Source organism: Hylobates moloch, unplaced genomic scaffold, assembly GCF_009828535.3.
Source record: "Hylobates moloch isolate HMO894 unplaced genomic scaffold, HMol_V3 SCAFFOLD_19, whole genome shotgun sequence".
Classification (NCBI taxonomy): Eukaryota; Metazoa; Chordata; class Mammalia; order Primates; family Hylobatidae; genus Hylobates; species Hylobates moloch.
Genome location: NW_026652294.1, coordinates 63,774,063 through 63,801,927, shown reverse-complemented (window position 1 = coordinate 63,801,927; position 27,865 = coordinate 63,774,063). Strand labels below are relative to the sequence as shown.

Genomic DNA, 27,865 nt, shown 5'->3' with positions numbered 1-27,865 from the left:
TCCTATCTGGGACACCAAGGCAGCTGTCTGTGCTGACCTAAAGCTAATAAGCCAGAGGTGAAAATGATGCAATTTCTAAACATGACTGGATCAAATACATCACTCCACTTTCACAAGTAACAGTGCAAACTACTCACAGGCAGAGAGACATCATCAGAGAGAGGGACAGAATGAATGGTTATGGTTGAGTTCCCAGTCAAAATTAAGCTAGCAGAACAAGTGAAACAAGGTCAGTGCTATTCATGTCTGGAAAAGCTGATCAATCAGATGGTCTTCCAAATACCCCCTCCCCTAAATCCTCCAAATATATTCTCAATGTTTAAAACCATAAAGCCACTGCTATGTTGGTATCCATTCTGAGGTGAAGAAGTTGGTGGTAGCAGCTCCTTCTGTGGGTCCATTTTGTTTAATTTCCCTTGTTACATCCCCCTGAGAAGATGCAGCCAAGATGACCACCGTTCTCATGAAATTTGGGGAATGACTCTCAGATTTGACTGGGGTGCCTGCCTGGTCTGATTTCACCATTACCACGGTGCTTTCAAGCTTTCTGCATTGCCTGGCAATAGAGTTGGCTGAAGAAGCTGCCATCTGTCATGGCATTTAAGAGATAAAAATGGAATCATAAATAGCGCCAGCTCCTCAGAAAAAAAAAAAAAAGTCCAGCCGGCATGTCAAAATGGAGGACATTAGCATGTTCTTTTAGTACCCGGCTGCCAGCAGCTGAAGTCAGCTTGCTAATCACTCGGTGTCATCTGTCCTAGAACATGCTGCCAAATCCTTCTTCCAGGCCAGCAGCACCAAACAATGCAGGAGAAATTTATGATTCACAAAATATTTTTGCAGAAGGTAAAATCTGACTATTAAACTCCCCCATTTAATTAATGCTGCCATAGCTTACATTAAAAAGGGAAGGGGGAAAATCCTCTGCCACAGAATTTATCTCTTCTACCCAGCCAAATTCCTTGCCAAATTTAACAGCAAGCAACATAAATTTAGGTGATTAGATTGGTTGCATATATTTAATTTTTAAAAAGCACCATGATCACACTTTCATTAAAACAGGCTTTCAGCTTTGGTTTAGCGCCACTTGACAAACAACATAGCAGTCCGTGATTGGGTTAGTGAAATGACAAGATTAAAATTCGGGTCTTGGGCAGATGCTAGGCTCTTCCATTACAAATATGTAAAACTGCTGGCCAAATATCAGAATGACACATTGAGGAGGTTCCTTCACACAAATGCATATTCTCCACAAATTTTTGGTACAACGAGGTATAATGGAAAGGACCTTCCACTGGAAATGAGCTCTGGGCCCCAAATTCAGCAGTGATACTCAGTTATGTCAGTTTAGGTGACCTCCTTTGCCTCTTGGAACCTTGGTTTTCTCTCGTGTACAATGGGAACACTACTGCATCTGTCGCAAGGTGGTGTCATAAGGCTTAAGAAAAATAACATACAAAAAAGAGTCCAGGACATTCTCTGATGCATTGCAGGTGTTCAGGCAATGCTAGCTTTCCGACGTGTAAATAAGGGATTGCACCAAATCAATGCTTTTCAGCCTTTGTTGTTTATTTTCTTCCTAAAACCTTGTTTCCTAATCTTGAGTAATTGAAACCATATTTTTGCCATATGCCTGTACTATGTGTACTCTTACTATTTACTAGTTTGCTTTCTATCAATTCAATTTTTAACTTGAATCAATGTATTTAAAAGGAAACCTTTTAACTACTAAAAACTGAATACTAGCAAGCATAAAAAATTTGTTTTCTTATATTTAGTTTTATGGTATTTATAGTACTGTTTTTAGTATCAACACCCACACACACTCACACACAACACACACACCTAAGTTCCGTCAGTACATTGGGCTGAAGGCCCCAGAATCTCAATCTCTGGGAGGCCCTAAAAAGGCTTCTATAAATTCTTTTTTTTTTTTTTTTTTTTTTTTGAGATGGAGTTTCGCTCTTGTTGCCCAGGCTGGAGTGTAATGGCACCATCGTGGCTCACTGCAACTTCTGCCTTCTGGGCTCAAGTGATTCTCCTGCCTCAGCCTCCTAAGTAGCTAGGATTACAGGTGCCCGCCACCACTCCCAGCTAATTTTTTGTATTTTTAGTAGAGACGGGGTTTCGCCATGTTGGCCAGGATGGTCTCGAACTCCTGACCTCAGGTGATCCACCTGCCTCGTCCTCCTAAAGTGCTGGGATTACAGGCATGAGCCACTGCCCCAGCCTCAACTTCCGTAAATTCTTGAGGCTCCTCAGAACAATTCAGAACAACAGACTAGACCAGACCATTGATGGCTAGTCCTGACTGCATCAGAATTACCTGAAGATATCTTTCAAAAATACAGATTTCTGAGCCTGAGACTGGACTTACCAAAGTTGCCTCTTTGGGGTAAGGCCCAAGAATTTACATTTTGTAGTTCTCTCTGGCAATTATCTGAGTATCTAGAAATGTAGAGAAATTCCTGGGATAAATGATTTCTAAAATGCCATGTAGTAAGACTTTCTCTAGATGCAAATTAGGAAATTTTTAAAGTATTGCCAATCCTTACACACAGAGGTTTTGTTCTTTATTCCCACCATTCGATTAATATCTAACCTTCATTTCTCAACATCTTTATGCATTCAGTCCTGTGTTCTCCAGCAAGGTCACTGGTTTCTTCAAGACAGTCACTAATGTCTTCAGCAGACTGTCCTGTGGGCATTGACGGAGGGAAGCAGGAAAGGAAAGAAGCTAGAAGTTCCAGAAATGCATGTAAAATTAAAAAGTCCTGGATCTGATACAAATGTATTAAGCCAAGAAGCACCCAGCTTCCATTAGCAAACAGGAAAAAAAGAACAATAATTGCTCCTCTCGGTAACTCCTGTCCTCCTTCAAGATCACACTTGGTGTTGTAAAGATTGGAAGAAGGTCGTCAAGGAAAGAATATAATGACAACAACAACAATGACAATAAGAGTAGCTAACACTTACTTCGTTCTTCCTACGTGCCAGGCGTTGTTCTACTAATACGTTACATGCATAAGCTCATATAACCCTCCCACAGCCTTGTGAGGCAGGTGCTACGAGCATCATTCCATTTCACAGAAGAGGAAACAAGAGCACAGGAGGTTGTGTAACCTGATGATGGTCACAGAGTTGTGAGTCGCTCAGGCAGTTCTTGCCCCCAAGCCTGTATCTTAACTTCACTACTCCATCTCTCAAACAAAAGAGCCGGCTTGAAAAGGAATTCCCACATCTTACATTTTAGTGAATGCCTAGCAACACTCAAAGACTGGACTAGTTAAAATATTGATCAATTAAATGATTACCTGCTTGTTAAGGGACACTTATCAAGATAAAAAAATAAGACATTAGTTCCAGCTTTCTGGCATTTTTTGTTTTGTTTTGTTGGATTATCCAAATCAGCTTTCAAAAATCATTTTAATGCTAAAAAGGTGAGCAGCATCCTCTTTAGTGACATTTAACCAGTGTTTATCAGAGCAGATATATTGAATTTAGACAGGTAAAAGTAAGATAGAGGACAGTGATATTAGAATATGGGTGTGACAGTGATACTTGATAGTTTATGGGAACCCACTGAATAATATAGGAGTATGCTCCATTTATGTTATTTTATAGTGCTTTTTAGAAGACTGTATTGTGACATGGTGAAAATTGCACCAGGAGCCAAAAGTGTGGGTGTACAATAGACAAACCAGTGCTCTCCAGGCCTCCTTCTGAATTAATGGAACTCAAAACTGGATTGTGTACAATAGTTGGTTCAAAGTCCAACATTTCCCAGTTCTCCTGCCCAGCCTGTGGATCTGTGTTTCTCTCCAGGACCTCAGGATCAGCCAGCTTTGAGAGCTGAGAGATTATAGATCTTCTGGGCTTGCTCTTGCTTTATGTGACTTGAAACAAATTTCCATATTTTAAATGAATGTAGATTTTCATTAATGTTGTATCTTTGCCTTTTCACCAGATTGTTATTCATTCCAATGATTTATTTGATACAGAATTCTGGAACAGGTGCACAGCCCCCAATTATAACATTGTTTCTATGGGGAAATATGATCTACTTTATGACAACATGATTTATGATACAGTTACCAGAACACATTGTGTCAAAAGGCAGTGTCTGCTTATGCCAAATGTTTACTAATAAATGCCTTTTCGTCAGACAGAAAAACATACTCCAAAAAGAGGGAAATGACTTTTCCAGATCTATCTTTAGCAGGGAGCCTCAGCTTTTCACAATTCTCCTCGTAGCAGAACTTGCATAAAGATCTGTTTACTGTGTTTATTTTTCAATAACAGGCCCTAATTTCTTGCTTTGCTGCTGTCATTTTAATTGTGTGACTTCACCTTACATACAACAAGGCAGTAAAAGAAAAACACAGCTGCACCAGAGCTGAAAAATGACTCATTTTCTTCTCCTTTCCTTTTTTTTAAAAAAACAAATTTCATTCTATATATTTAAGGTATACAGTGTGATGTTATAAGATACATGTATTTTGTGAAATGGTTACTATAGTGAAGCACATTAACAGATCTCCTTTTCTGTAAGTATTAATCCAAAGAAGCGGTTTGAAAAATTTCCATGGGGCTCACCTGAATCTGTCACTGGAGACAGTCACCTTGCTGTTGTGTACATAGCAAACTGTCTGCCCTGCTATATCCATTTGGCTGAAGCCTGTAATGGGAACTCCAGGATAGTGAACATATTCAACCTGGCCATATCGTGGAGGGGAGGTGATGACATACAGCAGTTCCTCAGGCTTGTCTGTTCCATCCACAGCCAGGAGAGTGGTGGTTGTCAAGAAACCTCTATCACCTTTAGACATCACGAGTGGTTTTGTAAGGATGACAATATCACCTACATGACATAAGAGGTTATGGTCAATAATCATATTAAAAAATATATTACGTCCAAGGCAAAGGCAGAAGACAAAGGCCAAAACTGTGCAAAAATCAAAATTAATATGACATAGAAAGGTTTATATAACTATTATGAATAAAAATAATTAACCAAAAGGCATGAGCAGATACTTCACAGAAGAAGAAATTCACATGGCCAGTAAAGGTATTTTTAAATGCTTAAGCTCATTAGCAATTATGGAAATACAAATATCATGATAAATTGTCATCTCATAACTTTTTGATTGGCAAGGATGTAGAAGCCTGGCTGTACAAAGTGTTGAAGAAGACATAGATCAAGAGAGTCTTGCATAAAATTTTGGAAAGAGTGTAAATTGGTACAAGATTTGGCATTATTTTGTAAAGAGTCAAATGTTCATGTATGCCTTGACCCAGCAATTCCATCCCAGCTATGTACTTGAAAGAAACACTTGCCCTGCTACCCTTGGAGACATGCACCCAAATGGTCATTGCAGTACTGTCTGTAATTGAAAGCATTACATGCAACCCAAATGCCTTTTCAAAAAGTGAATGTATACACAAACTGTGTTCTATTCATACAACTGAATTTCATGCAGTAGTCAAATGAATGAACTACAGCTACATGGAACAACACAGATGTAGTTTATTAACATTCATTAGTTATATGAGCAAGCTGAGAAAAGGATAAAAGTAAGAAAATAATACAAAATTTAGAATGGTATTTTTTTCTGGAGAATGTAGGAAGATGTCTATTATTAATATTCCAGTCCATCAATTGTGTGGTAGTTGCACAAATGTTCATGATATATTTTTTAAATGTATATTTATACAACCGTATTCATATCACGATTATTCACAATAGCCAAGAGATGCAAACAACTCAAGTGTCTCTCAACAGAGGAATGGATAAACAAAATGTGGCATATACATACACTGTAATACCATTCAGCCTTAAAAGGGAAGGGAGTCCTGGCACATGCTACAATGTGCATGAACCTTGAGGACATTATGCTAAGTGAAATAAGCCAGTCATGAAAAGATATATACTATATGACTCCACTTACATGAAGTACCTAGAGTAGCAAAGCTCATAGAGACAGAACATAGGACAACAGTTGCCAGGGAGGGGGAAATGAGGAGTCATTATTTAATGGGTATAGAATTTTAGTTTTCTGAGATGAAAAAATTCTGGAGATTGGATGGACAACAACATGAATATATTTAACACTATGAACTGGTACACTTAAAAATGGTTAAGATGGTACATTTGGTGTTATGCATAATTCACCACTATTTTTTTAAAAAACGTATGACTGAGGAAGGTAGAAGTGGGTCGCACATGGACCAATTATGCAGTTTCACAAACTAGGGATCATAACTGAATTTTGTTCACCTGAGGTCCATTACAAAGTGATCATATCTCAAATATAGAGCTTCTACTCTGTGTCAGGTACAGAACTAAAGACCCTTACACCTTCACACTAATCTTGTGAGGTATTGTCATATCATATCCCCAGATTATAAATGAGGAAGCTAAGGTATAGAAATGCTAACTTACCTGCTTATGGTTACACAGTTAATAAAACATTGAGTGAGAATTTGTACACAAGCCATCTGAGTCCAGAGCACAAGCTCTTAAACACTGCATTATTTTGTTCCCTGTCTTTAATATCTAGGGAGCTCTTGTGAACTAATACTAAAAGGGTGAATATCCAAAAAGAAAAATACATGATGTAAATGCCAAGCTATTTCTGAATTTAAAAACACAGTGGCCAAAAAATTTTTTTAAAGATAGTCAGTCTCATGAAGATATAAGAAATACAAATAAACCATCAAAGTGGTACAATTTTAACCAGTGGTTCTCAATGGCAGGCAATTTTGCTCCCCAAGGGACATTTGGCAATGTCTGGCGACATTTTTGGTTGTCATAACTGGGAGTTGCTACTGGCTTCTAGATTCAGAGGCCTGGGATGCTGCTAAACATTGTACAATGCACAAGGGAGTCACCTGCAACAAAGAATCCTCCATCCCAAAATGTCAATAGTGCCATGATTGGAAAACGCTATTTCAGATTACTAAATTGGTCTTTTCATATACTATGCTTTTATCTCAAAATGCTATGCAACTTCAGTCCTACGTAGAATCAAAGACCATCCTAAATTTAAATCAAAACCTTAGCCACAGATGCTACAGACAGAAGCAAGATGAATACATCAAGGAAGTAAGAAGAATGAATTAGTTGGGAGAAACACAAAGCACCCACGAGAGGTTTCACAAGGAGCAGGAAATGGACCTGAGGGGAGGAAGAGCAACCAGCTCTTGCCCTGATGCAATTTTTCAGCACTGTAAGGGCAGAGTGTGGGTTAGAGTCAACTATAGACAATGTCCTCCTAAACTTATCTGAAAGATCTCAACATCATTTCTGCCACTGTGCAAATCAGAAGACACAGCAACACAGCAATTGGGAAGCTTAATGTTATTTATAATAGCTCCCAAATGGAAACAACCAAATGCTCAATTTTAAGGTTGTGATTAAATCTAACTCTTTAGTATAGTCTTGTTTAGAGATAAACAATTATGGCTACAAAGTTATGCAGCAACCTGAAAAAACTCATGTTAAGTAAAAAACAAAACAAAAAACTGTACAGTGACAAAACACCACTTTGTAAGAAGAAACAAAGAAGAAAAAATTTGAACTGAAAATGTTAATAGGATAATGTGTCTACTTGGTATAGGTTTTCAAAAATCCTTTTAGAAATAATCACAAGTCAATTGCAGCAGAGTCTGGCAATGCACTGGCCAACTTTATTTCCTTTCTTCCTGGGTGCAAAGCTAAAGTTTCTATTGCCCAGCCTCTCTTAATGTGGCATGTGACTGTGACTCAGCCACTGGAATGTGTACAAGAGAGGTACACAACCTTCACACCTAGTGCATGACATCCCCTAATTTTCTTCCATATCTCACTTCTTGAGTGACTCTAAGGCCTTCAGAATAAGGGAATGTCTAGATATAAAGAATCCCTAGATGGCTATGTGGAACAGAGCTCTCCTATGTCAGTGTAAAATTGTGTTGTGCTGAGCCAATGAGAAGGTGGCCAACTCTAGTACACTAGTTGTCTGCCCTAATATATTACTTGTATTACATTTTGCCTGGACATATATTTATAATGAACATAGCTGTTTTGCAGGGAGAGATAAATGTGTACAGTAACATCTAGCTTATCTGAAATCACTCATTAGACTTCTTTAAGGAACACATTTACAACCAGGAAATAAGCAAATAAAATATATTATTACACAGCTCAAAGTAAACATCTCAAGATCAAACAGAATTAATTTTTTAAAACTTTAGGACAATTATAATTCTGCCACACATAAAGCAAGATTTTTTTTATTATTATTGCACTTAAGCATTCAATTTACCTCTGAGCTTCCTGGCAGCCAAGGCAAAAAAGGGAAGCATTCAGTCAATCAAGCATGTACTGAGGATCTAAGATTATGCTTCATCCTGGGAATATCTAGATCCTGGGATAATACAGATGAATGAGATATGATCCTCACATAAGCTGAAGCAAAATTACAGGGTAGTAACAGTTGGGTATCAAGAGCTTCTACTCTTCCTTGCTGAGCTTTTTAAACAAACTCTCCTCCATCTTCCATTTAACTCTCCCCCATTCACCATTTATACAACTGACTCTGCTTAATTAACTCACAAGAAGCTGATCTTATAGTGTCTTTCCTTGTCCCTAAAGAGTATATGTTAGCACTTTCAAAGTGAAAGAAGCAGCAACTTCCAGCCTTTCTAATGACAAAGTTTATCTTTATTATGTTTAAATTTTAAAATGTATGTTTCATTTATTATTTTAGTATTTTAGAAGTACTTTTCCTTTGAAACTCCATTTTCCAGTGATAGATCACTTCCTGAAGATAAAACTAGAGTTACACATCAATTTGGTAAAATTTCACTTAAAGCAAAAAAATCCTAACAGTTAAAGTAGCCTGTGTAGCCATATTGTGTGCAAGGCTGAATTTCCAATAAACTTTTTAAAATAATGAATGGATTGGCTACTTCTGTGAACCTCATGGGTCCCAGGCAAAGCAGGTGAGAAGCCAAAGGATCTAAATATAAATGACAGAATTTCAAAGATGAAGAGTGGCAGGAAAAAAGGAAAGAAGGGAGGGAAACAGAGAGAAAGAAACAAATGTGGAATACTTATACCAGTTAGCAAAGTTGATCCCAGTAAACCTTGGTAGACATGCTTTTACCTTTTTCCATGTCCTTGATGGTGATTTGACAGTCAAGAGCAGGGGACCTGTTGTCGCCATCCCAAAGGTAGAAGGTGAAGCTATCTCGATTCTGGGAATCCATTGCCCCGGTGTGTGTGTATCTCAGCAAGTTCACATCCACTTCCTCCTGAGTGCATTTCATGCCAGGGGAGAGAGGAACCCAGTCCCTCCCTATCTGGAAGGAGCCAGAGTTAGTCAGCTGCTCATGTTTTTTTCTTTTCCCCCAATGTATGTTAGTGGACATTTTCTGTATCCCCTAAAAACCTCCAATAGAAATAATATTTCAGGGAAATTCCAGACTACTTTTTGCCATTTTACCTGATTTTTTTTCTTTTCAAAGAAATATATTAGAATAATTTGAGACCTTGGAAAAACACTGGCTTCAACCAAAGGGTTTCAGACAAAGTCAAACAATTCAACAGCATTGTTACTTCCAAGGTATTTATCATAAGCAATCATAGCTGATTAAATATTCCAATTAATAAGAGCAGGTGGGTAATCGAGCTCTTGGAATGGATTCTTTAGAAATTAAATGTGTTTCTTTTAGAGTTTCCCTTTTTTAGTTCTTTCCATTGTTCAACTAGTCAAATATATATTTTTTCAACATGGCTCATTACTGGGCTTATCTGAAGTAGACAAAACAAAAATAGAACAGATGCATTTACTCCCCAGTATGTTTCCAGCCTTACTAAAGAAAGAAAATGATGGGGATCACTATCACTCCCTACATTTATATCCTAAGTCGTCAAAAAATATAAACTGCAAATATCATATATTATTTTTATCAGAATCTTCTAAAAGTAAGCCAACATTATTTAAGCATATATTTTGTACAGAGCTTGATGCAGAAATTGTGGCATTTTGAATTTGAAAAGGTTCTTATGCTGAGGGGAGTGGCTAACAACTGAGAGTGTTAGAAAATGTAATCATAAATCTTTATTATCTTATTAATAATCCTATTATTGTTCATTTAAGGTACATAGCTTTCCCTAGGAATGGCTCATAAAAAGTCATTAGACATGATTTTTTTAAAAGTCATCTTAAAATTTATTTATGATATTATCTTGTGGTTTTACTGTCTAATTTAAGAGTCTAAAACAGAAATGTAAATAATTTACTTTTTATTCCCCTTGATACTTTGGTTCAAGACTTTGCCCATCTGAACCCAAACAATAAGGGCTCTGGTACAGCAAGGTGAGGTGGGACTGCAGTGGGATGAAGACACTGACCTTTCATCTTTCAAGTTCATGTCAGATAGAATACAGACTTCCAGATTCCACAGACTCCCAGTTCCTGGCAAAAGAGCTTTGTCCTCCTCTCTTCCCATTGTGCTACCACTTGCCTTTATGTCATTCTACTTGATAACGTTTCTTTCTCTTTAATATGTTTATCTATCCGATGTTTGTAGACTTATGTTCTGCCCTCATGCTCACTGGATGGAAGTTAATTACATCATAATAATTAAGCTAGTGTTTGTTTCCATAAGATCTGTTTGCCAATATAATTTTTAAAACAGACTCTTTCAGGTTTCAAATGGGAAAGCCTGCAATTCTATTTCACATTTTCCCTTTTCTAATCTTGTCTAAGGAAGTAAGCACAGAAGAAGACATCTTTTCCTCTCTCTTGTCTCCATGTAATTCCTTACTTGCACTCCAAAATGTAAGATTGACTTAATAGAATCATTTGAAGACCCAGAAATAGAAAGAAAATAAAAGTCAGATTCAAGATGGGGAAAACTAAGAGAAGTCAACAAGAAAATAATAACTCTTGGGAGAGTCCAGGAGAGCTGGAGTCCTGGTCCTTGGTCTTGGAAAGACTCAGAGAACTGCTAGGGAGCTGGGAGAGAACTGTGTGGAGCCATGCTGGGAACCTGGACCCATCTGCATTTTCACATATCCAAAACAGTTCCGTTCCCAAGCCACCCAAATGTGTGAGCTCTCACTGCATTTCTGCTTCATTACTCTTTGAAATGAAATAAGGACACAGCTGTACCTCAATTTAAATCAGTGATTGCTCTTCACTCTGATTCTCTATGGCGCCTACAATCTATGACAATCAAGCTGTTTCACATAGAATGAATTCTTGCTGCTTTTCTAGGCCTGTGCCTCCACTAGATGGAAAGTTAAGCATTCCATCAAATAATTGCATTGGGGATGGTTGGTGGTTGTGGTTGCTAGTCTTAATCTACCATTGAAATAAACATTTGGGCTGATTACTCAACGACCTTCTCAGGTGACTGATCTATATAATTGGTGTTGGGCTGATCCTTGGGCATCATGCACACAGTCTGAACCAGACTGAAATTTTGCTATTCTAGGCCTAAAGTGAAACAAGGACATTTTATCAAATCACAAAGCAAGCTATTGAGTTAGCAGTAAAACCCAGGTGACCCTACACCTAGTATCCCTTTATTGTTTCCATGCTTATTTGCTTTCCATTAAAGCATCTAATTTTGAGAACATATACAATTACAGGAATGTTAATTTACGGTGTCATGCAGTTCATGGGATTCAAGTTTGGCAGTTGTTAAAATCTGTTATGCTAGCAGGATGGGATGACTCCCACACGAAGTTTTCTCCCACACTGCCTTTTTGGTCCAAGACTTTGCCCATCTGAACCTAAACAATAAGGGTTCTGGTGCTGCAAGGGGAGGTGGGACTGCAGTGGGACGAAGACACTGAACTTTCATCTTTTAAGTTCAAGTCAGATAGAATACAGAACAATTTGGTATATTGTTTGTGGAGTAAGTAGTCTCCCTGGAGAAGGCATAAGGATCGTCCCTGCTCAGGGACAAAGATGAGAATTGGAAGGAAAGAAAGAAAGATGCTCACTGTGGCAAATCATTGAGAAGACAAGAGGTGATAATACTCAGATAATGGTTTGTTTTGTTTTGTTTTGTTTTTTAAGACAGAGTCTTGCTCTGTCACCCAGGCTGGAGTGCAGTGGCACAATCTCAGCTCACTGCAACCTCTGCCTCCCGGGTTCAAGTAATTCTCCTGCCTCAGCCTCCAGAGTAACAAGTAGCTGGGATTACATGTGTGCGCTGCCACGCCCGGCTAATCTTTGCATTTTTAGTAGAGATGGGGTTTTACAGTGTTGGCCAGGATGGTCTTGATCTCCTGACCTTGTGATCCGCCCGCCTCGGCCTCCCAAAGTGCTGGGATTCAGATAATGTTTTAACAGAGACATTAGGGCCAGAGGAGCTAGAGGCAGCCCTCCAAGTTTCCCTGGACCTGATTATCACGAAAAAATAATGAAAGTTTTCATTTTCCTGAGAATGATCTAGAATTTAGCTGAAATACACACACACACACACACACACACACACACAGAGAGAGAGAGAGAGAGAGAAAGATTGAGAGAACAAGAAAGACTGTAGACTTGAAGGAGTTTTATAATTGAGATGATGGATGCTAAAGAGGAAAGTTACATGAATCACAAGTCAAAAATCTAGTAGAAATGAAGATATCACAAAAGATCCTGGATTATCCTCAGAAAGCAGACAGCTTGGTTTACCCCATTCATTCCCTCCCTCAGAATTTAGGGATAATCCTACGGGAGAGGGAGCAATGAAGAATCTTAATATTTGTTGAATTTACCCCATGTTGACAAAGAAACTTTAGAACAGCATGAATTCACCCTGAACTAGTAAAATTAAATTTTCTACTTCTGGGCAAATATATGTCTATCAGAGAATAAATCCCATCATAGAAATGTGTATATTGAGAAGATTTATACCTGCTACATTAGTTTTGAAAACTAAAAGTAAAAAATCACTAACCTTAAGCTGAAGTTGCCCATTTTGGGGAAGCCTTTCAAATACATAGTAAATCTTCTCCCTGGGCGAGTCTTCATCTATGGCTGAAAGAATAGCACTGGAAATAATACGAGTTTCACCCATATTCATTGCAATTTCAGCCTTCCTGTAAAAAGAAAAATGTCTGGGTTGATATAAAAATAGAAGACATTCCTTTAGTAGGGGACACTTATATTGACTACCACAGTTCCCAATCTTCAACAATTAAGGAATGATATTCAATATTCAAAGCACTGAAGATGACTAGTGAGAGGAATGAAACAGGCTCTCTACCCTCACATGTGAAAGTCTGAAAAGACAATGGGTCAGCCCTAATGAATGTGGGAAGAGGTAATTAGGCACTTCTAATTGATTACATGTACCGAACTTTACAATTTTGTAAGTTATAATTTATTCTATAAAATGATCTTGTTTCCAGTATTTCATTTTATACTCACAACAACAGCTCCACGAAGTAAGAGGGCTAGGTATGAGTGTTCTAATTTTACAGACAGAAACTCAATTAAAGAGATTCAATGACTGGCCTACTGATGTTCCAGTGCCATTGATGATACGCCATTCTGAGTTAGGTGATATTTAGGTAATCTGGGACTCTCTAAATTACTCTTCCTCTTCTAAGTAATGTTCTGGGTAGTATGTGTTCTTGCTGTAGATTCATCTTTTCCCAGTGTTACAGATGCCAGGTCAGCTCCTGTCTTCTTGAACAGTAGGCTGGGGCAGAGCTGCCACTGCTCCTTGCAGAGCCACCACTGCTGTGGTTTCTATAGATCCTTCACTGTGCGGTGCTGCTGCCTTCACAGCCTATATGGCCATTGTCCCTGGTCTCACCAAAGGGAGAAAGGGATCTCTTCCCACCAGTATTTCTAGCTCTCAGTTGTGGTCATCACATGGGGCCTAACTCTGTCCAACTTTACAGCTTAGTTTCTGAGAAAAATTGGGATGCCTGAATTTCTTGGGATTCAGATAAAGGACATTTGAGAACCAGCAACTGGCATCAACAGTGTTACGCTCCTCTGCGGAGATGCCAAAACCTGAACACCTCAGTTCCAACAACTTTCACTTAGGGTGAGTATCTTGCTACCCAGGGCTGACATCTTCCCTCGCAGTGGGTGGCGACATTTGCACACCTCTTTACTAGAGAATGGGAATCCTATTATTCCAGAAAGCTAAGCAATCAGTTGGTTGAAGGCTTATGGAGATTAGCAGTCAGATACATTAATCAAAACGGGAAGCCAACGTCATTAAGAAGATGAAGAGTTTGGTAGGAAGAATTCAGAATTAAATTTCTGGTCAGAATGAAATGTTTGGAATTCAGTGTCAGAATTCAATGTCTGGAAGCCAAGAGAGGACAAGGTGTGTCATAATCTAGGTTACCCTAAAAGGATCCTAGGACAAGAAAGGTAATTTATTTGTGAAGTGATTCCAGGAGGTAGGAAAGAGGGAGTAGGAGAGAAAGGGAAGGAGAAAAAGGCAACAAAGGGTGTTTTACTGCGATGGAGAATTGGGGTTCAATCCTGCTGGGTATCTTGAGGAACCACGTAGATGTGATTCAAATTGTGCTCCTAATGGACAGGAAGCTGGAGCATTGATCTTATCTACTAGCCCCCGAGGTTAAGGGCTGCCCCAGAGTGCTCTCTGCTGAGCCTGGACATGGGCCGCATGAAAGCCCTGAGGCAGAAAAGTGGAGTGAGGCACTGCGAACATTGGGACACTGACATGGCAAATTCCACCATGATCAGGACCAGAATCAGATATGGGCTGAGGGGCTGTGACCTGTAGGACCCAAAGCATCCTCTACAGTAGCTAAAAGGAATAGCAAATAAATGGTGTTACAAGCTCTCAAAGAGTCCAGGAAGGTTAGAAGAGCCATTAGATTTGGCGAGAAAGCCAAGAGTAACTTTTAAGGGAGCATCTTTAATAAAGTGGAGATTGGGCCACGCGCGGTGGCTCACGCCTGTAATCCCAGCACTTTTGGAGGCTGAGGCAGGCAGATCACAAGGTCAGGAGATCGAGACCATACTGGCCAACATGATGAAACCTTGTCTCTACCAAAAATACAAAAATTAGCCAGGCATGGTGGCAGGTGCCTATAGTCCCAGCTACTTGGGAGGCTGAGGCAGGAGAATGGTGTGAACCTGGGAGACGGAGCTTGCAGTGAACCAAGATCACGCCACTGCACTCCAGCCTGGGTGACAGAGCGAGACTCTTTCTCAAAAAAAAAAAAGGAAAAATGTAGAAAAGAAAGAAAGAAAGAAAGAATAAAGTGGAGATTGGAGAAAGTGGGCAGAAATGGAAGAAGCAAGCACAAACTACTCTTCCAAAAAGTTCCTCAGTGAAATGAATGGGGGACTAGCTTGTCTTTGTATTTTTACGATTAGTATCTCTACTTGTAATAATAAAAATAACACTTAGTAGCACTTACCATGTAGTAGCTAGTCTTTCAAGCATGTTTACATATTTTATTTAATCCTTGCAACAATCCTATTAAGAGGATACCACTATTATCCTCATTTACAGAGAGGTTAACAGAGAGATTGAGAGAGGTTAAACAACATGTTCAAGGTCACACTGTTGGTAAGCGGCTGAACTGAGTCAATCTGACTCCAGCATTTGCTCTCTTAACCACAATCCATATCCCTCTGTCTTGTTTACAGACGAAATGAAAACAGAGAGATTGAAGATACTGGAGGAAAAAATGATGGAGCAGTTTCCGGGAGAAGGAAAGAGGTGATATGCCCAAGGACACACATGGAAGAGAAAGAGAGTATATTACTTCCTATCTGCAGGAGAGAAGGAAAGAGGAAGCATAGAAAAGGGAGGGTTTTTGAAGCAGGGCTGAAGGAGATTTGATGATTCTGCAGATGTAGCTATTCCAGTGAGTTTAGTAACAAGAGCATGGCCTTTGGAGTCAAATGGAGTTGAGTGGGTGCCTAGTGTAAGCTCTTTTACCTCTCTGGTCTCAGTTTTCCTCAGTGAGGATAATAATATGTATTTTCCACAATTTTGGTGAGGATTTAATGAAATAATATATGTGAAAGAATTTAATATACTGTCTGTCCTATAGTAAGCACTTAATAAATGCCAGCTTTTACCCCTCTCCAGTGGATGCCCCAGGGCCCTCACCCTGCGAGCTTTCACCTCCCTGCCTCTTAAAATGAGATCATCAAAAAGGAGGTACTGTAATACTGTGACAGCCTTCATATTTTCATATTTATAAATAAAGGCTATACTAATCCAACATATTAGTTAAGAAATAAGAAAATAGAAATTTTTTGGTGAATACTTTCAGACAAACTGATGTATGAGATGCAACCCTCCAAAAATCTGTCATCAGTATTTCCCATAATGCTTTTTAAGAACCTTATCAGTAGCTCATAGGGAACAGCAGGATATGCGGCAGATAAGGAAGGGAATTGTTTGAGGCCCTCCTTTCTGCAGAGTGGAAAAGATCTGGGGGGTTTGGGTGCTTTCAGTAAGTTATTCACTCCCTGATAAAAACCCAGACTATCTACAATGTGCCTCTTACTGCTGCACTATTGAATAAAGAGGTGAAGTCATCAAGGAGGTTCCAAGAACCAGATGCTTTTTTACTTCTAGCTCTAGAGAAGAGTTGGTCCCCTAAAACTCTGTTCAGCTGCCAATTGTAAAAGAACTGGCTGGGGCTATAGAAATAGAATTAATGAATACTCTATACCCTATGATCAAACTCTGAGCAGCTACAGAGAGAGTGGTATGGTTTGGCTATGTCCTCACCCAAATCTCATCTTGATTGTAGTTCCCATAATCTCCATGTGTCGTGGGAGGGACCAGGTAGAGATAATTGAATCATGGGGGCAGTTTTCCCATCCTGTTCTCATGATAGTGAGTCAGTTCTCACAAGATCTGATGGTTTTATAAGGGGCTTTCCCCTTTACTGGGCACTTGTTTTTCTCTCTCCTGCTGCCACGTGAAGAAGGATGTGTTTGCTTCCTCTTCTGCCATGATTATAAGTTTCCTGAGTCCTCCCAATCCCTATAGAGCTGTGAGTAAATTAAACCTCTTTTCTTTGTAAGTTACTCAGTCTTGGGTATGTCCTTACAGCAGTGTGACAACAGACTAATACAGGGAGATACTGAGAAAGTTTACAATTGAATAACATCACTCAGAATTTTAGAAAATGATGATTTTGATGTGAGGTGGGAGGGGGTGTTGACCCATATGGAACACAGGAGAGAACCGGTGGACAAAAAAGTACCAAGATAATGAAAGAAGTGGGTTGATTTATTTCCCTCAGCCACACTTAGTTACAAGTTTCAGCAAATCTGTTGTAAGGACTGTCTGCAGTTAATGTTACTAGACTTTAGTTGAATCTATATATTAATTGCACTTTGGTAGGTGTACAGTCACGTTGGTGTATGTGCATGTATTTATATGTTTAGTAGACTGTTCATTCCATACTGTGTATTCAGTCATTCTTATTCTTTAAAACTAATTAGTATGTTTAGAAGAAAATCAAGTAATTAAAGGACTGATTGTTAAGGAGAGGTTACCTTAACTAACATTTGCACTAAAGGTTCCTCATGCCTGAGTGGCAGGGGCAAGCTGTGATAGGAGCTAGCGAAGACTTGCTTCTTTGGGAGACACACACATCTGTACCTAGACTGTAGATTTCATAGAATTGTATAAAAATCTGAAAGGGACTATTTTCAGGTAGCTTACTTGCTCAGCACTGGTTTTTCATCATTAACTGGGGTGACCTCTACTGAAATGGTTTTACGTATCTTATGTTTCCCATCTGACAATTGGATTATAAAATCATCAGCAAGGCTCTCTGAGTCATCATGCATGTACGTCAACCTCATTCCTGGAAGAAGGAAAAAAAATAAGTAAATCTTCCTTATGATTGAACCATCATGACATATGTCACAGATAATGTCTTAATTTTCAAGGCAGGGGTATTAGCAAGAGTTCATTTATTAGTGCAGTATGGTGAAATTAAACTTGTTTTATGAAGTAAAAGAGTGCCTTCTTAGCCTATTAAAGACTTTTCATTTAAATAATTTAGTATTTGATTAAGGGTGTTATTTAAAATCAGTTAGGAAGGAATATATTTTTAAATAAACTATATAAACAAAGGTGCAGAGTATTTAAATAAAACTGAGAAAGTTAATTACTTGGGGAAAATTATAGAGTTATATCCCTACCTCGAGCCAATCAGCAAAATGAATTCTTAATAGATCAAAACTTAAATATTAAAAATATAACTATTTTTTTTAAAAATCTACCTAACATTTAAATGGAAATTCAAGAGACTCAGAACAGCCAAAACAGCCTCGAAAAAGAACAAAATAGGAAGCCTAACATTTCACATTTTCAAAACTTACTTCAAAGCTACTAAAATACTAGGAGATGTGCAACCAGATTTATATAAAATGTTTACTGAAATATAACTTTTAATATCAAGAAATGGAAAACTATCTGGATTTTTTTTTTATTATACTTTAGGTTTTAGGGTACATGTGCACAATGTGCAGGTTTGTTACATATGTATCATGTGCCATGTTGATTTCCTGCACCCATTAACTCGTCATTTAGCATTAGGTATATCTCCTAATGCTGTCCCTCCCCCCCTCCCCCCACCCCACAACAGTCCCCGAAGTGTGATGTTCCCCTTCCTGTGTCTATGAGTTCTCATTGTTCAATTCCCACCTATGAGTGAGAACATGCGGTGTTTGGTTTTTTGTCCTTGCGATAGTTTTAAAGTGGGAGATAGTTGTATAAAATTGTAGCACAGGAGCCAGTACAGTGGTGAGCGCCTGTAGTCCTAATAGCTCGTCAGGGCTCAAGTAGGAGGATCGCTTGAGGCCAGGAGTTCGAGGCCAGTTCGGAAAACATAATGAGACCTTGTCGTTAAAAGATTTTTTTTGAAACAATAGCCAGGTGACGCCTGTAGTCACAGCTGCTCAAGAGGCTCAGGCAGGGAGGAATGCTTGATCCCAGGAATTTGAGACTGCAGTGAGCTATGATCACCCCACTTCACTCAAGCCTGGGTGACAAAGTCATCTCTTTCAAAAAATTACAGCATAGTAAGTCTATATTGATGATTTTATAATGTAATTATCAAAAGCTACATTTTCAATAACAATAACAATTTTTTTGTGACAGAGTCTCACTCTGTCACCCAGGCTGGAATGTACTGACATGATCTTGGCTCACTGCAACATCTACCTCCTGGGTTCAAGCGATTCTCACGCCTCAGCCTCCCAAGTAGCTGGGGTTACAGACAGGTGTGACCATACTTGGCTAATTTTTGTATTTTTAGTAGAGTCTGGGTTTTGCTATGTTGGCCAGGCTGGTCTCAAACTCCTGACCTCAACTGATCCACCCATCTCAGCCTCCCAAGGTGCTGGGATTACACGTGTGAGCCACCACACCCGGTCTCAATATTTTAAAAGTAAGAAGAGGCCAGGTATGGTGACCCACTCCTGTAATACCAGCACTTTGGAAAGCCAATGCAGGAAAATCACTTGAGCCCAGGAGTTTGAGACCAGCCTGGACAACATAGGGAAACCCTGTCTCTACAAAAGATTTTTTTAATCAGCCAGTGGTATGTGTGGTGACTTGTGCCTGTAGTCCCAGCTAGTTGGGAGGCTGAGGTCAGAGGATCACTTGAGCCCTGGAAGTCGAGGCTGGAATGAACTGTGATTGCACAACCACAATCCAGCCTAAGTGACAGTGCAAGACCCTGTCTCCAAAAAAAAAAAAAAGTAAGAAGAAAAACAGATTATATAATATGGGAAGAGTTTTATAAACTTTGTATATTTGTATGGGGGGATGTTTATGAGAATACGCTAAAGTTTTTAAAAAATGTAGCCATAAATGAACCACAGATAAAATACAGGTGAAAATCTAATTTCTGAGAAAGTCACCAAAATATTAACCCAAATACTAATTTTTATGTAGGAAATTGTTATTTTTTTCTTCAGAATGACTGTGTCCAAAGTGTACACAATGATCATATAATTCTTATTTAACTAGATAATAACAAATGTTATTCTTAAAAAATTGACTTTCTTGAGAGTAAAATTTGAATTATTATTTTTTCCTTGATCAAATTTGAAAAAAAAATTTTAAACAATGTATTCTACTATTTGTAGCATGTGGTTATTGATTTGGTAATACCATCATTTATGTCCTAGAATATATTTCTTTGCAATTGATAAAAGCTGAGAAATATATAAATGCACTTTTTAAATTTAAACCTGAGATGATTTTTGCAACAATTACAAAAAACCTTTGGGGCAGAAAGCTTACACACTAGTTGGGGAAACAAATAACTAAAAGAAGTTGGAAAAATGTTACAGAAGTGCTAAGATGAAGCAAGCACAGAGAAGGAGTGTTCTGGAGACCTTGGGTGCGGCTCAAGCAGAGGTTAACAGAAAGGTGCGTTCTGAAGGCACAACCTTGGCTAGCCTGGCAAAGGAGGGGGAAGAACCTTACAGGCTGGGAAAAGAAAACGCCTAAGGAAGGAGAATGGGAGGAAGCAGTAATTCAGGAACCGCACACTTTTCTCAAATTTTTAAAAGTATTTTCATATGTGAAAAATGGGATAAGATTGAATTTTTTAAAAGAGTAATTAAACAATAATTCAGGCACTATGCAATGTGCCATTTCTCTAAAGAGCAAATTATCCCCTCAGAGAATAATGAGCGTTATTATATGTGGTTCTATATTCGTTTCAACTGTGGAAATTTTGGCAGACCAGTCTCTTAAAATGTAGTTTCGTGATCTCAATAGTTTTAAAAAGAATTTTTTTTATTACAGCGTTAAATGTTTGAATGACAAAAAAACTCAAATATCATTTTTAATGGTAGTCTAAAAGTAAAAGAAAACATGTTGTTGCCTTTTCAATTACCTACTACCTCTACCTAGGGCTTCCTGTCCTACATTAATCCAGGCCTAGAGAGAGCCCTTGAGGGACAAATGAATAAATTGGTGAATGCTGTTTCTTCACCCCCTATTTCTGTGATGTATTATTATATTTTCCAGGTTAAATTATTTTTTAATTTTTATTTTTTAATTGGCAAGTAAACATTGTATATATTTATGATATATAACGGGGTGTTTTGATGCATATGTACATTGCGAAATGGGTTTATTTTGTTTTTTGTTTGTTTGTTTTTTGACACAGTCTCACTCTGTTGCCCAGGCTGGAAGTCTGGAGTGCAGTGGCATGATCTCCGCTCACTACAACTTCTGCCTCCCAGGCTCAAGCGATTCTCGTGCCTCAGCCTCCTGAGAAGCTGGGATTACAGAAGTGCACCATCACACTCGGCTAATTTTTGCATTTTTAGTAGAGACAGCATTCCATCATATTGGCCAGGCTGGTGTCAAATTCCTGACCTCAAGTGAGCCACCTGTCTTGGTCTCCCAAACTGTTGGGATTACAGGTGTGAGCTACCAGGCCTGGCCACATTGTGGAATGGTTAAATCAAGCTAAGTCACATATGCATTACTTCTCATACTCATTTTTTTTTTATTGGTGAGAACTCTTAAAATCTACTGTCTTAGGAATTTTCAAATATGCAATATATTGTTAACTATAGTCACTATGCTGTACAATAAATCTCTTGAACTTACTCCTCCTGTCTAACCGAAATTTCATATCCTTTAACCAACATCTCCCCAATCCTCCCACCCTTAGCCTCTAGTACCCACCATTCTACTCTCTGCTTATATTAGTTTGACCTTTTTAGATTTCACATATAAGTATGGGTTAAATTATTCAACCAACAATAACAAATGCATGAAAGTAGAACATGCTATACCAGTCTTGAGGAGTTCCATGGAAAAGCTGTCAACAGGTACATGTTTCTGGTGAGGGCTGGCTGGCTGCTTATTCTCAGAGAAGTCTTTGCTAAACCCCCTATAGATGAGGAGGCCGTGGCGTGGCTTTTGAGTGATGGTGAACAGCAGGGGATCCTGGGGAATGTCCAGGTCCACAGCGCTGATGATTGAAGAGTCCAGCTCTTTCATCTGACCCTCACACACCTGAGCAAGAACACATCAGAAAAGTCAGTGATGCATGAAAGACAACTTGTCTTTCTTTGGAAAACTGCTCAAAAGAAATCATCTGAATATATCCTACTTCAAATTTTCTATGAGATTTGTATAGGATGAGTCCTAAAAAGAAATTGCTGGTTTAACAGGAATGTAAAAGAAACAACAGATCTATTAATCTCCCTTACATTTTTTTCTGAAGATTTCAAAGCACTTTATTCATTTCCATGAAGGACAAAGGACATATAATTTTTAAAATATGTATTGTTCATAAGTCAAAGGTCAGGGGAAAAATGCAACCAAGACAGTGTTTGCTTTCAAGAAGTCATGGAAAAGTTCAGTTGTAAAATTGATTCTAGAGCCTTCACCTTCATAAACCAATCCTCATGGATCTCCTTGCTTCTACAAGTCTTATGTTTCCATCTGCTTTATAAGTGACACAAATATCTGCTACATACACTAAGCATATTTGGTGGTTTTTATATTTGTTATTGCAGTGAAAACTTCTGTATTTCCATTGAAATCAACAACAATGCCAAAGGATGCTGCTGGATGCATAATTATGTATATTTTCATAATGGGTCCCCCATCTCCCTCCAATTCTCATACTTCCAAATTTCCTGAACTACTCTTCCCATTCCCTCTCACACCCACTTCAGGTTTCATAATCCTTTAAACACAAAGACAATTGAATGTTTATCATTTCATGTAGTATCTAGTCATTTAGAACTTGACAGTATGTTACTTAGCTGATTCAAACTTTTTTTCTCATAATGAGGATTGAGAGAACAAAGAAGTATTTCTGTTGCCCATTTTGAAATATAGCAAAATCTAAATAATAAGAGTATATAAATTCTACACATGCATATTGGTAATCTGCAATGTTACTACGCTACATAGTATTCTCAACAACCCAAGTCAGGTAAGACTACGAAGGTCCCCCAAGAACTATAACTCAAGGAAGAAAATGTCTAGTGCTGCTAGATATTCATAAACAAGAATCACAAAAGGGCAGAGATCAGGATGTTTTCATGACTGAGAAAGCAATTAAGCCTTGAAGGACATGTATGGTTTGAATTTGTGAAAACTTTCCTTCCTTCCTTCCTTCCTTCCTTCCTTCCTTCCTCTTTCCCTCCCTTTCTCCTTCCCTTTCTTTCTTCTTTCTCTTTCTCTTTTCTTTCTCTCTCCTTCCTTCCTCTCTTCTTCTCTCTCTTTCCCTCCCTCCCTTTTTTCTTTTCCTTTGCCTTTCTCCCTTTCCCTCCCTCCCTCCCTCCTTCCCTCGTTCCCTCCTTCCCTCCCTCCCTCCCTCCCTCCCTCCCTCCTTCCTTCCTTCCCTCCTTCCTTCCTTCCACATGGTCTTCTCTGTTGCCCAGGCTACAGTGCAGTGGCTCAATCATGGCTTGTTGCAGACTCACCCACCCAGGCTTAAGCAATCCTCCCACCTCAGCCCCCAAGTAGCTAGGACCATAGGCATGTGCCACCTGCCTGGCTAATTTTTAAATTTTATTTTTATTATTTGTAGAGATGGTGTTTTGCCACATTGCCCAGGCTGGTCTTGAACTCCTGGGCTCAAAGGATCCTCCTGCTTTAGCCTCCCAAAGTGCTGGGATTACTGTGCCTGGCCTAAAGCATCCTTTCATTTCACCCTCTCTTACTGACTTTGAAGGGCACCCTCCTGCCATCACATTTTATTGAACATGTGTTAACAAAAAATCACTTGCCATTTATGATACTTGTGCTAAAAGGATGCTGATTTTCTTTTATCTAGCCCTACTTATTAAAGATTAAAGTGGCATCATAGTTCAACTTACAATGGTATACTTATGAAAACATTTTAAATAGGACCTTGCCTTTTTCTCCAAGAACTTTAATAAAGCAACTTAAAATAGTTATAATATCCTTCTTCATAGAGCTTGACTAAAACGTGAGGTTGTTTCTTGCAAATTGAATTGATTATTGAGATTAGGACGACAAAAATTTTAGATCAATATACATAAAATGCCAAACCTTATTAGTAGACAGGTTTGGAATGGATTGTAATAAACTAAAATCAAATCTTCTTGCAGCATAACTTGATGGAAGCCCAACTATCTACAAAATAAATGCATTTTCTCACAAGAAAGCAAAATACGGTTATCTAAAAAAAAAAATTATGTGAAGCTTAAAGTCTGCTTGCCCATAACACACAGGACTTCATATTTTTCACTCTCCAGTAGTCTCTCTAGGGAATGCAGGTAAAACCATGACAACTTTGGCCAGGCGCGGTGGCTCACGCCTGTAATCCCAGCACTTTGGAAGGCCGAGGCGGGCGGATCACGAGGTCAGGAGATCAAGACCATCCTAGCTAACACAGTGAAACCCTGTCTCCAGTAAAAATACAAAAAATTAGCCAGGCGTGGTGGCGGGCGCCTGTAGTCCCAGCTACTCAGGAGGCTGAGGCAGGAGAATGCCGTGAACCTGGGAGGCAGAGCTTGCAGTGAGCCGAGATCGCGCCACTGCACTCCAGCCTGGGCAACAGAGCGAGACTCTGTCTCAAAAAAACAAAACAAAACAAAACAAAAAACAAAACAAAACAAAAAAAACACCAAGACTACTTCCAGAGAAGAGCAAGGGACAACTTCCCAGTGGTCTTATTACTTCAGAAGCCCCAACCCTAGGCAGATACAAGACAATAGAGGTAGGTATAGATGGAATCACCTGTAGATTTTTTCTCTCTTTCATAATTACTGAAGGACTCTCCAGAGAAACCCATGTGCCAACAGAAGAGGAAAGGCAAGAAGATTAATAATTTTCAAATGACTGCATTACATAACATAGCCTTCCCCACTCCTCACCAATGCAATGTGTTAATGCAATTGGAGCAATGTAAATGGACTCATTGAAAATAAAAATCAAAATGATAAAAGAGAAATGGGACATTTTGATATGTTTCTTACAGTAATATTCTGCACTACAAAGTCAGGAGCTTCATCATTTGTGGGGTTGATTATAATAGAAAATGGTATCTCCAAGGAGTGTTGCTTCCCATCTGTGACGTACACCGTGAACTGGTCGGCAGTTGGTTCTATCCTCAGATGCCTGGACTGCACATAATTAATGTGAAAAGCATTCATGTCTTTCCACTGAAATGAATCTAGAGCACACCAAGATGGAACAGACAAATAAGAAAAGATTTTTTTCCAAGTTATTGGTCCTTAATCCTTAACCCAATAATAGTCAATTTCTCAGTAATGCAAATAAGAGATCATAGCAGTTGACCTAAGTATCTGTTATCAAGGGCTGCTACGACAGCCAACCATCAACATAAAGGCAGATATCCATAGATCATAAAGAAGAATAAAATTTGCATGGAGAACAGAAGAGTAATACTTTTTAACTAGTATGCACAGAGACTTCAAGAATACTTCAGATACTTAGAATGGACGTCGGAGACCTTCCCTTGATTAAATGACTACTTTTGCATGAAAGGTTCTCTGTCATACTTGAGTATAAAAAGAGACCACCTCCGTCACATAAAGGCAAAACAAGAGTTAATCAATCATCTGCCTACTTGAAGACGTACATATCAAGCAAGGTGTTGGATTGAGTGGAATTAGCTAACCCGCTGTTTTAGTATTTTGACATGGGCTTAAATCCAAAGAGAAAAATGCTCAAAGATGTGCATTAAGTCACAAGAAAAACTGAGTAACATTGAATGCAATTAATCTTAAATTCAGTCTCTTTCATATTTAAAATGGACATTATTCAAAAGGGGTTGGGAGAATCATTTATACGTCTTTGGAAGATTTTGTTTTTGCTTTCTGTTTTTGTTTTGGTTGGTTTGTTTTTGACTGAAATACGAGAGCTATTTAAGTATCTGGGACACATTTTGGTTTTAAAATTAATGTCATCTGCTTCAACATTTCAGGCTTTCTCTCCGTTACACCCATAGTATATTTCCTCACCCTTTCCACCAATATCTATTCAAAATGCTAAAAGGTTGTGAGAATGAGACCTTGTGAGCTCCCACTAGATTCACTGTCTCATGGCATCCTGTGTTGCTATGAAGGCCTTTTAAACCATTCTTTCTTCAATGTTTATTCTTGTATTTTTCATAAGTAAAATTCCATTTATTTTGAAGTAAATTTGCATGCATGGGGAAAGTCAGAATAAAAATTTAAATGAAAAATAGCAAGATTCAAAAGCATCAGCTATAATAGTAATAATAATTCGTTGAATACATATGGTGCTTTAAACTTTTTTTTTTTTTTTTTTTTTGACATGCAGTTTTGCTCTTGCTATCCGGATTGGAGTGCAATGGCACAATCTCAGCTCACTGCAACCTCTGCCTCCTGGTTTCAAGCAATTCTCCTGCCTCAGCCTCCCAAGTAGCTGGGATTACGGGCATGTGCCACCACACCCAGCTAATTTTTTATATTTAGTAGAGATGAGGTTTCACCACGTTGGTCAGGCTGGGCTCGAACTGCTGACCTCAGGTGACCTGCCCATCTCGGCCTCCCAAAGTGCTGGGATTACAGGCGTCAGCCACCACGCCTGGTGCTTTAAACATTTTGAAAGTCCTTACCCAGTTATTAAGCATGACCTGGCCAATCACATCCATAAATATAAGGAAGGGAGTCATTGCTGGTCACGAAGCTACAACTTACCTATACTTATGCCAATATTGCTTTTTTCAAAACCCACAGAAGGGAGTATATTTTCAAGGTAGCCAAACTGGGGAGGAGAAACCAAAACAAATTCCAAGTCATCTGCTGCAGTGTCAGGGTCAGTGGCGGACAAATGGTTAATGGTAAGGGCTGTTGAGCAGCCCTCATCTACAACAAACATGGGACCTGCATACAAATAAAAACACAATTCCAACTTAGCATGAAATCCTCTAAACAGACTAGGCAGGACAAAATGCAGTGACTGAAATTCTAGTTCAGAGAAGCTTCCCATGTGCAAAAACATTTCCACGGGAGATGTTCATTTTCTTTGGCATAATTCTCTTTAAAGTGAAAATCTTGAGCAGTAATGAGTGAATTTACTTTGACTTATGGAATTCTATTTTTTTCTTGTACAGGCAAGCCAGAAGATAATGGAAAGACAGCAGAAATACTAACTGCTCCAGCACAGCCCTTTAGTCATTCTCAAGGAACTCTGATTTCCCTTGTGTCTCTATGGAAGTGACAAATGAAAGTAAGAATTGCCAAACTGTTTTAATGTTAAGCCACTAAACGTAGTTTATGTACTCTTCAAGATCAGTTGGTACCTCTGTTTGTCAGAGCGTTAATTGCTTGAGAGCTATTATGAATAACTCATAACGAAGATTTTTTTCATGGCTTGATGCTTAATTATTCTGCTGGGATAATGCTTTCTTTCCAGAACACTGCTTGGGAGATAGTTTGCAAATTACAATAACATTCATACATATGCTTATATTTTTTTCTGAGAGACAGAACATATACATAATGCCTATGAAAAGATGACTTTCTAAAAAGCAAATAAGGTTAAATGTATATAAATGGTCTCTCCGGTATACTCACTCTGTTCTAACAGAAATTGTTATGGATAAAATAAATTACTCTCTCTTCAGCAAGCAAATTATATTTTCCCATGTGAAATAAAATCAGAATATTTGAGGATTGCAATGTTGTCCTTGTCCCAACACACACACAAAGACACACACACACACACACACACACACCCCAACACACATATTCTCTCTCCATACAGAAATATTAAAATTTTTAAACATGCAAATTTTTTTGCCCTGTAATCTTAACAGATTTGAGTTTTCCACAAATTTGTGTTGAGGCAATTATTGAAGGACAATTCCGTATGGTGGTTTTCTTTTTAG

General features: G+C 38.6%; 1 protein-coding gene across 3 annotated transcripts in view; it reads right to left on the bottom strand.

Annotated features, from left to right (window-relative positions):
- FREM1 (FRAS1 related extracellular matrix 1) overlaps nt 1-27,865 on the bottom strand; it is a 167,164-nt gene that overhangs the window by 43,527 nt on the left and 95,772 nt on the right. The window contains exons 18-24 of one of the 3 annotated variants that reach the window (XM_058431746.1): nt 26,673-26,858; nt 24,963-25,159; nt 21,795-22,017; nt 17,686-17,830; nt 12,952-13,093; nt 9,150-9,345; nt 4,597-4,861 (exon numbers count right to left, since the gene is read on the bottom strand). In XM_058431746.1, coding sequence (XP_058287729.1) covers nt 4,597-4,861; nt 9,150-9,345; nt 12,952-13,093; nt 17,686-17,830; nt 21,795-22,017; nt 24,963-25,159; nt 26,673-26,858 — 1,354 coding nt within the window. Of the gene's footprint in view, nt 1-4,596; nt 4,862-9,149; nt 9,346-12,951; nt 13,094-17,685; nt 17,831-21,794; nt 22,018-24,962; nt 25,160-26,672; nt 26,859-27,865 lie in introns of those variants that run through there. The other 2 variants (XM_058431743.1, XM_058431745.1) reach the window with 2 other exon arrangements.